Raw genomic sequence first — 12561 nt, forward strand, 5'->3', positions numbered from 1 at the left:
TGTGTGTGTGTGTGTGTGTGGTGTGTCTATGTGTGTTCATGTATGCATGCGTGTGTACATGTGTATGTGTCTATGTGAGTGCATGTTCACATAGGTGCATGCATGCTTGTGTGTATCTGGGGTGATGGGAAGGCTGCACACACAGGATATGTGTAGAAGTCAGAAGTCAGAGGACATCCCTGCGTGTTGCTCTCCACCTTTTGCTTGTTTGGTTTGAGACAGGGTCTCTTGTTTCACTGTGCCAGGCCAGCTGACCTGCACACTTCCCTTCCAGGGACTCTCGAATGTCCAGCTCTCATCTCACCATCGGAGTATTACCACTACAGGCACTCACTATGGCTTCCACCTTTATGTGGGCTCTAGGGCTTGGAACACGGGTCCCCTTGCTTACACAGCAAGCTCTTTCCCCACCGCGCCCTCTCACCATCCCCGGACCCTCTTCTTCTGGAGGATTCGCCTCAGTTCCCAGAGTCAGGAGGGCGGGACACTGGGCAAATGAAGGTGGTGCCCTACACACCTGCACTGTCCACGCTGAACTGATCATCTTCCGGGCCTGCGCTCTTGATCCCAGCAGTCCGGGTCCCATACTAAAGAGGGAAACACCCCATCTGTTTTTCTGAGGCTGAGATTCAAATGAGATCGTATTTGCCTCCTCTCCAGTGTGCTAGACACAGCTGCTAAGAGCCAACGCAGTGAGGTGTGAGAGGAAAACGCAGGGGCTTGGGCAGCCTGGGACTGCTTGGTTTGCACCTGGGAGATGCTGTAAGGATGAGGCCGGACTTCGGGGCTTCCTTGTGTAGGGGGAGAGACTAAGGAGCCAGCCCAGGCCTGAGCTGCTCGCTCTCTATTGCTGACAGGCTTCTGTGCTGCGGTCTGGGGAGGCTTGACCTGTTTGCAGTGTTTTAGGATCGAAATGGCTGGAAGTTGTATATATCTAAAACCCTGCACTCAGGAGGCTTCGGCAGGAGTTCGAGGCCTCCTTAACCTACAGAGTGAAACCCTGAAAATCTAAGGTTCATCCCCAGCGCCCCCAAAGAAGCAGGCAGGCCAGGCAGTGGTGGTGCACAACTTTAATTCCAGCACTTGGAAGGCAGAGGCAGGTGGAGCTCTGAGTTTAAGGCCAGCCTGGTCTACAGAGTGAGTTCCAGGACAGCCAGGGCTACACAGCGAACCTGTCTCAAAAAAAAAAAACAAATAAAGGAAGCAAGGATGTAAAGGGAGGGAGAAAGGGAGAGAAAGGGAGAGAGGAAGAGAGAGAGGGAGGGAAGGAGAAAGGGGAAGGGAGAAAGAGAGAGAGAGAGAGAGAGAGAACTGGCAGGTGCCCAGGACCCCATGGATCTTGGCTTTGCTTGTTTGGAGCTTTTTTTTTTTTTTTTTTTGCCTTTGTTAGGGAAGACATTAGAGGGTGACGGCCGGGGGCTGCATTATCTTTATGAGTTTATTTTACATCTAAAGAGCATTTTGCTTTCATTTGTGCCTCCTAGTCTCTGCATTTTATGTGAAGAGAACATTTTTCATGGATACGTAGAACAGGAAGAGTTAGGGTCGGGAGGGAAGGCAGAGGGCCTGGGTTCAGTTCAGGCGTCCACATGGCTGCTCTGCTCACAACCGTCTGTGACGCAGGATCCAATCCCCTCTCCTGCTCTCTGGAGACTCTAGACATGAGCCTGGTGCACAGACGTCCATGAAGGCCAAAGACTCATACACAGGAATAAACGAGAGTTGAATGAATCTCGGTGGTAGCACACTGTAATTCTATCCCTGAGGGTACTGAGACAGGGGGATTGTGAATGTGAGACTACATAGCGAGACCTTGTTTTTGTTGTTTTGTTGGTTTGTTTTGTCTTTTTAAGTATCAGTATACTGGCTGTGTTAGGCGATTCAAGAGAACGTAGGGCAAGCTCCCAGTTCCATCATGGATCAGTCTAACTTGTCACTGCCTGCCCAGGGTCACACTGCTGAGGACAAGCAGGACCTGAGACTTTTCCGATTTCCAGTTGTGCTCCAGGGAGTCAGCAGAGCTCTCAACCCTGGTCCCCATCACACCAAAGAGAATGTCTACTATGAAGATGACTAGCAATTTCCATGTGCGTGGTGCTTCTCAGAAGGTCTAGGGAGACTCCTCTGCTGGGCTAGGGCAGAGGCAGCAAAGAACCTGCATGTCACTGAGGCAGATAAGCTGGAATCTACTTCAAGGCCAGTCTAACATCAGAATTGTTTACGGGTATGAAAAGGCTGTAGCTGTCACAGATTACCAGAAAGGCTCTGAGGGTCCTAGCAACCAGGGTCTGAGAGTTGGGGGGAACATCTACCTCACTGAGCCCCTAAGCCCAGGCCACCAGTAACAACTGGACTTTCCCTGTCTAGTCTGAGGATGCCTTAAGACCTGGTAGGTCCATGGACAACAAGAAGTCCCCCAGTTTCATCCGAGGAAATCAAGAATTATCTAGAGCTGAGTGAGTATCTTGGCACATGCCTCTAATTCCAGCACTCAGAAGACTGAGGCAGGCAAAACTCTGGGAGTTCAAGGTCCGCCTGGTCCTCAGAATAAGTTCCAGAAGAGCGAGGCTATGTAAAGAGATCTTGTCTCAACACAAACAAACAAACAAACAAACAAACCATCTAGAGGGCCTGGAAGAGATGGCCAAGAGAACTTGCTCCTCTTCTAAACAGCTTAGTTCCAGCTCCCACATGGTGATTCATAACCACTCTAATTCCAGTTCCGGGGGATCTGACACCTTCTTCTACTTGGCCAGCTCCAGTCCAGTAAGAGAGACCATGTCTCAAAAGCAAAAGTGATTCATTTGCCAGGCAGTGAGCCGTGGTGATGCAGGCCTTTGATCCCAGCACTTGGGAGGCAGAGGCAGGTGGATTTCTGAGTTCGAGGTCAGCCTGGTTGGGCTACACAGAGATACTCTGTCCTGAAAAACAAAAACAAAAAGTGATTGATTCCTGAGGGATACCTCAGGTTGACTTGTGTTCTACACACACACACACACACATACACAGACACACACATACACACACCAGTACATACACACAAAATATAAGTAAGAACTATTGAGAAAGCAAACAAAAGGTGTTTGCCTTGTGAATGGAGATGTCGAAGTGGGCAGTACACTGGACTTGTGGAGGGCAGAGCCCTGCCTGCCTGGGTGGTTCACAATAGCCGAGTGTTGGTAGGGCCTGGCTTGCGCAGGGGACAGGTAACTCCTTTGTAACATTAGGAACATTTATTGACATCCCTGTGCCATGAGCCCAGTGCTTTCTGGACATTACCTCAGTCACTCTTCATGAACTCCTTAGAGGGTCTCTTACTTAGGGTTTTTGTTTGGTTGGTTTGGTTTGGGTTTTTCGAGACAGGGTTTCTCTGTGTAGCCCTGGCTGTCCTGGAACTCATTTTGTTGACCAGACTGGCCTCGAACTCAGAAATCCGCCTGCCTCTGCCTTCCCAGTGCTGGGACTAAAGGTGTGCACCACCACGCCCGGCGACCATGACTACTCTTATAACGGGGAAAAAAATGAATGAGGGCTGGCTTACAGTTCCAGAGGTTCAGCCCTTTATCTTCATGGCGAGAAGGCACCGTGCTTCACGCAGGCAGACATGGCTCTGGAGGAGCTGAGAATTGGTTCTACATCTCAATCTGCAGGAGACGGCCTCACAAGGCTTACTGAGAACACAGGAAACCTCAAAGCCCAACCCCACAGTCACACGCCTCCACAGTCACACGCCTCCACAGTCGTCACACGCCTCCACAGTCACTCGCCTCCACAGTCACACGCCTCCACAGTCACACGCCTCCACAGTCACATGCCTCCTAACAGTGCCACTCCCCGTGGACCAAGTATTCAGATACAGGAGTCTTTGGGGGCTGTGCCTATTCAGAACATCACAGATGGGTGCATGGGTCCCTTCTGGGCTTAGCGCAAGTTCACAGGTAGAGATAACAGATCTGGTGGGGCCGGGCCTGGTGGCGCACGCCTTTAATCCCAGCACTCGGGAGGCAGAGGCAGGCGGATTTCTGAGTTCGAGGCCAGCCTGGTCTACAAAGTGAGTCCCAGGACAGCCAGGGCTATACAGAGAAACCCTGTCTCAAAAAACCAAAAAAACAAAAAAAACAAAAAAAAAACACAAAACAAAACAGATCCGGTGGGGGAGGGGGGGTTGAAGTATTTTTCTCAGTCCTGTGGCGAGGTAGCAGGGCTGGCGGATAACATCAAGTCCATTTGCTCCAAAGCCCCTTTACAAAGGGCAGCTGAGCTAGTCCTTAAAGGAAGGGCTGTGGCGACAGCACAATGCCCAGGGCCTGGGTCCAGTAGTACCGGCTGTATACTTCTGAGACACTTCTGGGCGTCTGTTTCCTCACCCGCGGTACATGCAGGGGACATCTTTCTCAGTGAGTGGTGACGGAGACGGTTTTGAGTAGGGCACAAGGAGCATTCTTGGTATTATTAGAAATTAATGGGAGGGGCACTGGGATGAGCGCTTGCCTCACATGCACAGAGCCCTGAGTTTAATCCTCAATGCCACAGAGGCAGGTGTGGTGGTGACAGCTGCCATCCCAGCACTGGGGAGGTGAAGGCAGGAAAACCAGAAGTTCAGGGTCATCTTCAGCTACATAGAGACTCTGAGGCCACGGACGGTGGCTCGAAGAAAAGAAATAAAGGAGAAATAGATGGCTTGCCCAACTCCAGTCCCAGGAAGCATGCAGACTGTGGTGGTGGTGGTGGTGGTGGGGTTGGTCAGACTAGAACGTAAGCTGGTGCGCTAGGTGAGTGGGAAAGGAGAGTGGGCGTGGGAACCAGAGGCCAGGCCACCGAGACCCCTGAGAGGCACATGCAGCTACTCCGCCAAGCTCCCAAGTGGCAGCTGTATGCACTTTGTTGATCTATGGAAATGTGTTGGGGGCAGGGGGTGCGGATAGAATGCAAAATAGACTCACAGCTGTGCAAACATGGCTCTGTTTGGTTCTGGTGAGAGATCAGAGCCCAGCTTGCAGAGCCCTGCCTCAACACTTAGTTATCTTCTGTGGAGGTCGGGATGAGGGTGTTTTGGGGGCAGCCGAGTCACTGCAGGTTCTTTGTGTTAGGTTTGGGGACAGTTCCCAGGAGCTGGTTCTCTCCTTCCATTCTGGGTCCCAGAGACCAGCTCTGCTCAGCCCAGGCCACCAGCATTGGCAGCAAGCACCTTTCACCTTTACCCTTTGAGAAATCTCACCAGCCCTCATTTTTTTTTGGGGGGGGTGGGTGGTTGGCTTTGGTTATGCTTCGAGGGGGCCGTGATGTAGAGCGGGATCACCTGATGTGCGGCAGCATGCCTGACTCCTTGGTTTGCTTTGAATTGAGATGTTTATTCCTAGGTAGCTAACCCTCGTCTTTGCTGGTTCTGTATTTGCAAATTTGATCTGCAACGAACATTGCTTTTGTGGTTGTTCTCGTACATGCATAAAGCATTAAATAAATAAATAAATAAATAAACTGAAGGGGGAACCCCAAAGCATGCATTTCTAGTTGAGAAAAAAAAAACAACAGGATATTTGGCAGTTTTTTTCCCCCCCCACAAAGTCTCATGTTTCACAGGATGGCCTCAAACTCATTATGTGGCTGAGGATGTCCTTGAACTCCTGATCTTGCCCTGAGCACTGAGATTCCAGGCATACCCCACCACACACGGGTTTTACCCTGCTGGGGCTCGAACTCAGGGCTTTGTGTACACTACTGGGAAAAACATTCTACCAACTGAAATATATCCCCAACCCAGATTTATTTTTTAAATCTCGGGGCGGGCTGGAGAGATGGTTTATCAGTTAAGAGCACTTGCTGCCCTTGCAGTTCCCAGCACCCGCGTGCTCATTCTCAACTCGTGTGTGACTCAGGTTTGTCATCTTCTGGCCGCTGTGGGCACTGCACAGATAATTAATCTAAAATAAATGAGGTCACTGACAAAGTCGTATGGCTACTACCATTCCTGCAGTTTCTTCAGTAAGGTGAGACTCAGTCGGATTTGTCTGTTCATCTCTCCACGTCCCCTGGTCTCTTTCAGAATGCCCAGGAGAACCATGGGCTGGCTGTGCCCACCCCGTCTGTCCCAGAAGACTTTGCAGACAAAGAAGTGGGAGGTAAGAAAACTCTGATCTTGTGGCTTCCTTTCCTCCCTGCTGGGGCCCTGAAGTTAAAACAAAACAAAACAAGCAAGCAAGCAAACATCTCCATTTCCCCGGCTGGAGGCAAAGCCAGCGTCCTCTGGCCTCTTAGCTACTACTGGTCAAGGTGGGTGAGAACAGTGGGCCTGAGAGATGAGGAGAGATGAGGTTGGCTAACACCCACCTTAGAGAGTGGGGAAAGCGGGGAGGGCCCGTGTCACAGCAGAATGGAAGGCAGCGGAAAGACCTCTGGGTCCCACAAACCTAGCCTGGGTAGCTCTGTCCCCAGGACACGTGCCCTGCTTGAGAAGAGCAGTGCCATCTCATGGGATGGATGTGAGCCACTTGGTGAAGTCAGGCGGTGACACCCTGTGTGACCCTGAGCAAAGGTTCCTGAGAACTGCGCGTCTCTGTCGCCGCTCCCCTCCCCCTCCCCCTTCTCCATCCCTGCAGCTCCTAAAGGCAGCTCCTCAGCGAGCCCGCCCGGCAGGTTTTCACCCCGGGGTCTGCTCTGCAGCCCACCCTTACTACCCCTCTGCTCCGAGGTCACCTTCCCAGTGGGCGGGCCTTCCTAACCTCTCCGCACCCCTCCCCTGCTGTTTTTCTTGCTGGCTTCTCCGTGGTAATGATTTACTCGTTTATGGAATTATCGGGTTGACCCCTTATGGAGTAAGCTTCAGGGGCGGAGTATAGAGCAAGTGGAGGAGTGTGTGGAGGCCAGAGGTCAACATCACCTAGCAGGAGCAAGACCCTGGATTTGATCCCTAGAACAGAACAAGGCAAGACTAAGCTTTAGTGGATAGGATCCCTCTGCTTCTTTTGTTTGTTTCTGTCGGGACACAGCCAGGGGGCTCTATTTCAGGTCCCCAGCGTCACATAGCTGGGAGCAGGCAGCCCTGCTCCTGGCTCGGCTCGCTGGCTGCTCTCTCCTAAGCACTCTGAGGAGGGAAAAGGAAAAACAAGCATGGCGGAGGGAGGCGGACTCTTTGGGGACTGGGGTGCAGAAGAGGGGCGAGTGGCTGCTGTCCAGGAGTCTGTCCATCTCTGTAGCCACACTGTTCCGGCTACCTGCCTGCCTGCCTTCCCACCATCCTTAGTCCAAACACTCCGCTGCAGGGGTTCTAAACCCTGCAGTGGGTTTATTTGTGCAGACAGCTTCCTCCTGGCAGCACCCAGGGCTGCTCCAGGACCCCAAGTGGGAAGCACCCCATTAATACAAGAAGGTGTCCTGACAGCCCAGGACATAGCAGCCATTGCTGCTTCTTCAGTGGGCTTTAGGATGAACGGGCTGGACATTAGCTAGCCCTTCAGGCACAGGTACACTAGTGTTTCCCTTGGTCAACCCTTCTCCCCATGCCAGGCACAGAGACCCGGCTTGGTGTGGGGAAAGATGGCTCAGCAGATAAGGTGAGCTACCAAATCCGAGCTGAGTTCAGTCTCCAGAGCCCATACGGTGGGAAGAGAGGGCTTAATTCCTCTAAGTCCTCAGTCCACTTCAGGTACGCCATGGTACCCGCCCTCCTCAGACACACACATTAACGAAACAGAAACAATGTTAAGACACAGAGGGGTGGAGACTGGCTCAGCTCAGCTCCATGCCTCTGCCTCCCCTTCTTTCAGGTACCAGCACACTAGTGAATGGCAACCTCCGACTGTACAGCTCTGTGGGAGACCTGAGGCCAGCATGCTACGATCTGGACTCATCCATCCCCCCACCTCCCCCAGGCCCAGCCCCGGGGCCACCCCAAGACACTTCACAGCCTCCAGGGGAGTCCCCTCCCCCACCCCCTCCTTCTGTTCCTCCTCCTCCTCCCCCTCCCCTGCTGGTGGAACCCCCACCCCCACCTCCACCCAGCACAGCCCCCCCTCCACCCCCACCTTTAGACATCTTATCCCCACCATCTACACCCACCCCTCCTGACTTCATCCCCCCTGCCCCACCATCAGCTTTTCTAAGCCCCCCTCCACCTTCTTTGCCAGCCCCAGGACCCCCAGCTCCAGTCTCTCTTCATACAACTGGAACTCGTCTCTTCCCCTCTGGGGCTATTACCAAGTGGAAATCAGAAGTAGCGCTCAATGGCAGGCACCCAGAGGACCCCAGAACCAGCCCCCCCAAAAGCCCTGCTGAACTAAAGAGGAGCCCCTTAGGGTCTAGCCCAGAGCCCCACCTCACCTTCCCCAGGTCACCGAAGGTGCCTCCCCCAACCCCAGTCAGGACCTCATCTATCCCGGTTCAGGATGCACCAGGAACTTCTCCAGAGGAGGAGGAGGAAGCCACCCAGAAGACCTCCGCCCCCCTCCCACTGCCTCCCAGCTTCAATGTCCGCCCTGCATCTCAGGTTTACCCAGACAGGGCCCTAGAGCCAGAGCAGCCCATTGAGACACCAGGCAGCCCAAGGCTCAGGCAGTCTGAACCCCAGACAAATGGACAAACTGGAGCTCCGCCCCCAGCTCCGCCCCCAGCCCCTCCCTTGCCTCCACCGGCTCCCCCACTCCCTCCGCCAGCATCCTCCCTGCCCCCGGCTGCTCCTCCTCTGCCCTCTACTGAGCTGGCAGCCCCTCCATCTTCTGGATTTAAGAAGCCCTCCAAATCCAGCTCACCTGCTCTCAAACCCAAGCCCAGACCCCCCAGTGTGGAGGACACAGCCTCGTCAGAACCCGTTGACTGGAGAGACCCCCGGCAGATGGAGAAGCTTCGAAGTGAGCTGGCAGCCTATCTCTGTGGGTCCAGGAAAGAGGATCGCTCACTCAGCCACCGGCCAGTTCCTACTGTGGCCTTGAAGGACAAGGATAACAAGAAGGACACCAGCCTATCAGAGGAGGCAGCTCCTCCAAGCCTGCCTGAGAAGGTACAACCCTGTGCTCCTGAGAAGAGCCCCTCCGGCAGCAGCCTGCCAGAGAGAGAAGCCACCAGCAACCTGGCCCTACCCCCTGTGGACTACATCCCCCAGGATACTCCAGCCCCCAGTGTCAGGCAGATCCGGAATGAGCTAGAGGCTCGGTTTGCCTCCTCAGCTGAGAAAGAAGCCAAACCCAGCTTAGCGTCTCTGCCCCCCAAGCCCCGGCTGGAAGGGGGAAGAACCTTTGAAAACGGGACTGATAATGGCAGATTCCATAAGCCTGCCACCAAGAATCCATCCCAGCCCTCTGCCACCCCTCTGCCCGCCACAACACTCCAGTCCAAGGTTGTACCTGGTCCAGCAACATCACCCAAGGTCACACCTGGACCAGCCACGCCATTCAAGCCTACACCGGGACAGGCCATACTACCTAAGGCCTCACCTGGGCTCACCTTACCACTCAAGCCTACACCTGAGAAGACCACATCACCCAAGAACACACCGGGGCAGGCCACACACCCCAAGGACACACCCGGGCAGGCCACACCCCCCAAGGACGCACCCGGGCAGGCCACACCCCCCAAGGACACACCCGGGCAGGCAGCGGTATTCGACCATACACCTGAGCTGTCCACCCCATCATCTCAGCTGATGGCAGAGAAGGACCTTGCCTCCGTGAGACAGAGAGAAAAGCCAGAATTTCAAGGAAACCCAGTGGCTACCCAACTGCCCACAAACGGCACCCTCTCTCCTCCAGCTCTCCCACCAAAGATGTCCACCGGTGGAGAAGAGGCACCATTTCTCTACAGACCCCATCGCAGCCAGAACAGCCACAGCCGAGGGGTTGCGGTAGTGACTCCCACTCGGGCCAGAGGGGAGGCTACAGACTCAGGGGGTCTAGTGGATGAAAAGGAGCTCCAAAGCCATCCGGGCAAATCTCTCACACCAGGCCAGCCAGCTGATCAACTCCTCAGACACCCGGTGACTGGGGAAGTGGTGGAGCGGGGCTCCCCAATGGCCCTGCTCCTTGCAGCCAGGCAGAGGGCACAGAAGGCTGGGACTGGCGGGACTGCGATTGGACGGTCCTCTTTGCCAGGGAGTCTCCGTGACCATAGCAACCAGCCAGAGGCCAGCTCTGATAGCATCTTTTACAGAGGTAGCCGGCCCAATTCCTTCATTGTGGTCCCTAAGGTGCCCAGTGAGACGGAGGACTCCCATCTGACCTCAGCACGGCCCACGGGGCCCAGTCATTGGAAGCCCCACCAGGGACCAGACACACAAGGCTCAGAGCCAACCTACAGGCATGGATGGACCAAGGCCGAAACCCCAGCTCCTGTGGCCCGGGAAAGACCAGCTCCCTCAAGCTTACCCCAGGGCCGAACCCTTCCCAAGTCCTTCTCTTCCCCGCCCTCTCCTTCCCACAAGAGGGAAGAGGAGGAGGAGGAGGAGGAGTTCAGCTTTGATATCATTCCTCCGCCGCCAGAGTTCAGCAACGATCCCGAGCCTCCGGCCCCTGGGCAGCAGCATCAGGGTCGTCGCGCGTCCCCACCCAGGAACAACTTCTCTGACTTGGGGCAGCCCCGGGGTTCCAATCCGACTCCTGGCTTCTCGCGCTTCCGGGGAAGTCAATACCCCGAGCCCGGGGGCCTGGATCGCTTCTCAGGCAGCGGACGATCGCTCATCAAGAAACGCCTGTACGTCGGGGAATCCCATCGCAACCCTGGGACGCCCCGTGGCTCTACTGGCCGCAGCCTGAGCTCCCCTAACTGCTTCGGACCTCAGCCAGGAGGACCTGAGATGCGACGGGTCAACTCTGCGGGCCGCGCGGCCCCCGGAGGTCTGCACGCACGGAGGCTGTCGCTGGAGGGCGCCCGGGGTGCCACCGAGGTCAAGTTCAAGGCGCCAGGTGGTGGCGGTGGTAGTGGCAGCAAAGCTGGGGACTATGGCTTTGTCCCTGCCAAAGGCAGCAGGTGAGCCGGGTTCTCTTAAGATGGAAGGATCTCTGGGGGTGCGGTCAACAGGGTTAACGCCAAGGCCTCGGGCCATCGCCTGCGACTTACTAAGAGAGGAAGGTCCAGATCCCTGAAGAGGGTGCTATTGGCTAGTGCCTTCCTTCTCTGCACGCCTCTTCCTCTGAAGTTTCAGGGCTTCAAATCAGTGTAGACTAGGAGAGGGAGACCTAGTGGCCCCGGGTGGAAAGACAGACCCAGACCCAGGCTGAGAACACAGGAGTTTGAGTGAGCAGAGGGTACCAAAAGGATGGGTGTTCTGTGGTTCCACTCTGGAGGTCAGAAATCCAGCCCATCACTTTCTAAGTTGTTCTGCTCTGGGGAGGGCAGGTAGAGTGAGGACCAACCAGCTGCCATGTGAGCTTCACCTCTCTGCTCTCCACTCCTTCCAGGTCTCCTCACGGCAACACCCACTATGGAAGCCCCATCAATACATTCACCGTGAGGCCCGGGACCCGCCACCCCATCTCCTACGCCTACCCTGGGACCCATCGGAAAGCCACTTCCTGAGCCATGCGGTTCACTCGGCTGACTTCTAGGGCTTGGATCTGGGCAGTTGTTTTGCGGGGGGTGGGGGTGGGAGGTGGCACAAGGTATATTATAGGTCCCAGCTCAGACACAGCTGAGAGCCTTTGTTCTGGAAGACAGACAGACAGATGTAGCAGAGGACTATGGAAGACAGAAACGTGTCTTAAGAGCACCAAGGAACAGCTTGTCTGGGGACCGCTGGCAGATGGGGGTGGGGGTGGGGGAGCTTGCTGGACCCTGTTTCTGCTATCTGGTGCAGTCTGTGTCAGCAAGGAGGATTGAAACCCATGGAGGTGACCGTTTGCCTGTCCCAGCCTCACAAAGGATGGTGTAGGCTGTCTTTTACCTCTTACCTCTTACACTGGACAGGTAATGGCTGGCCTTCCTAGCCACTTGGAGATGAGTTCAAGGCCATTTGCACAACACAGGGCTCTCTCTGCCTTAGAAGTCTTATGTAGCAGCCAGGGCCAAGCAGGGCCATTACCCCTTGGCACTTACTCACAAGGAGCCCTTGAGAAGTCTGGGTTGGGAGATGGAGGATGAAGGCTTGCTTTTCCATTCAGGCCCATGAAGTCCTGGTTCAAGGGATTGGGCCCAAGGAACATGGAGATGGGACTTAGAAGGTCAAGATAGCCTGCTAGAGCCAGTTCAGAGCAGGGGAGACTTGCCAATAGGATGACCATTTGTCCTCTGCCTGGGTGGTCCAGGGTTATATCAGTGAACTGGAATATATGTCTATATATTCTAACATGTGTCCTGGCTTGTGTGTTGTGTTAACTCCAACAGGAACAATAGTGGGGACCAGGTCAAGGCAGATGGGAAAGGAAGAGCAGAATGGTCTGCCTCTGGTGAGCAAGGGCAGACAGGAGAAGTCCCCTCTGGGGGCTTGGTGACCTGTGGTACCTACCAGCTGCAGTGCCAGGTGACACTCGGCTTGGCTTGGGCCGGGCTGACAGCCTCTCTGTGCTCACAGAGCCAAGCCCGTCAACACAGCCCTGGTCCATAAATGGGTTTTCCCTAAGTAGGGTTTTGGACGAGTTT

General features: G+C 54.8%; 1 protein-coding gene across 1 annotated transcript in view; it reads left to right on the forward strand.

The window, feature by feature from the left end:
• C18H6orf132 (chromosome 18 C6orf132 homolog) overlaps positions 1-11708 on the forward strand; it is a 37677-nt gene extending 25969 nt beyond the window's left edge. Inside the window, exons 3-5 of the mRNA XM_029531647.1 lie at positions 6044-6119; positions 7764-10953; positions 11385-11708. Of these exons, the coding sequence (XP_029387507.1) occupies positions 6044-6119; positions 7764-10953; positions 11385-11502 (3384 nt within the window). The 3' untranslated portion in view covers positions 11503-11708. The remainder of the gene's footprint in view (positions 1-6043; positions 6120-7763; positions 10954-11384) is intronic.
• The last annotated feature ends 853 nt before the right edge of the window (positions 11709-12561 follow it).

Source organism: Mus pahari, chromosome 18 (assembly GCF_900095145.1).
Source record: "Mus pahari chromosome 18, PAHARI_EIJ_v1.1, whole genome shotgun sequence".
Classification (NCBI taxonomy): Eukaryota; Metazoa; Chordata; class Mammalia; order Rodentia; family Muridae; genus Mus; species Mus pahari.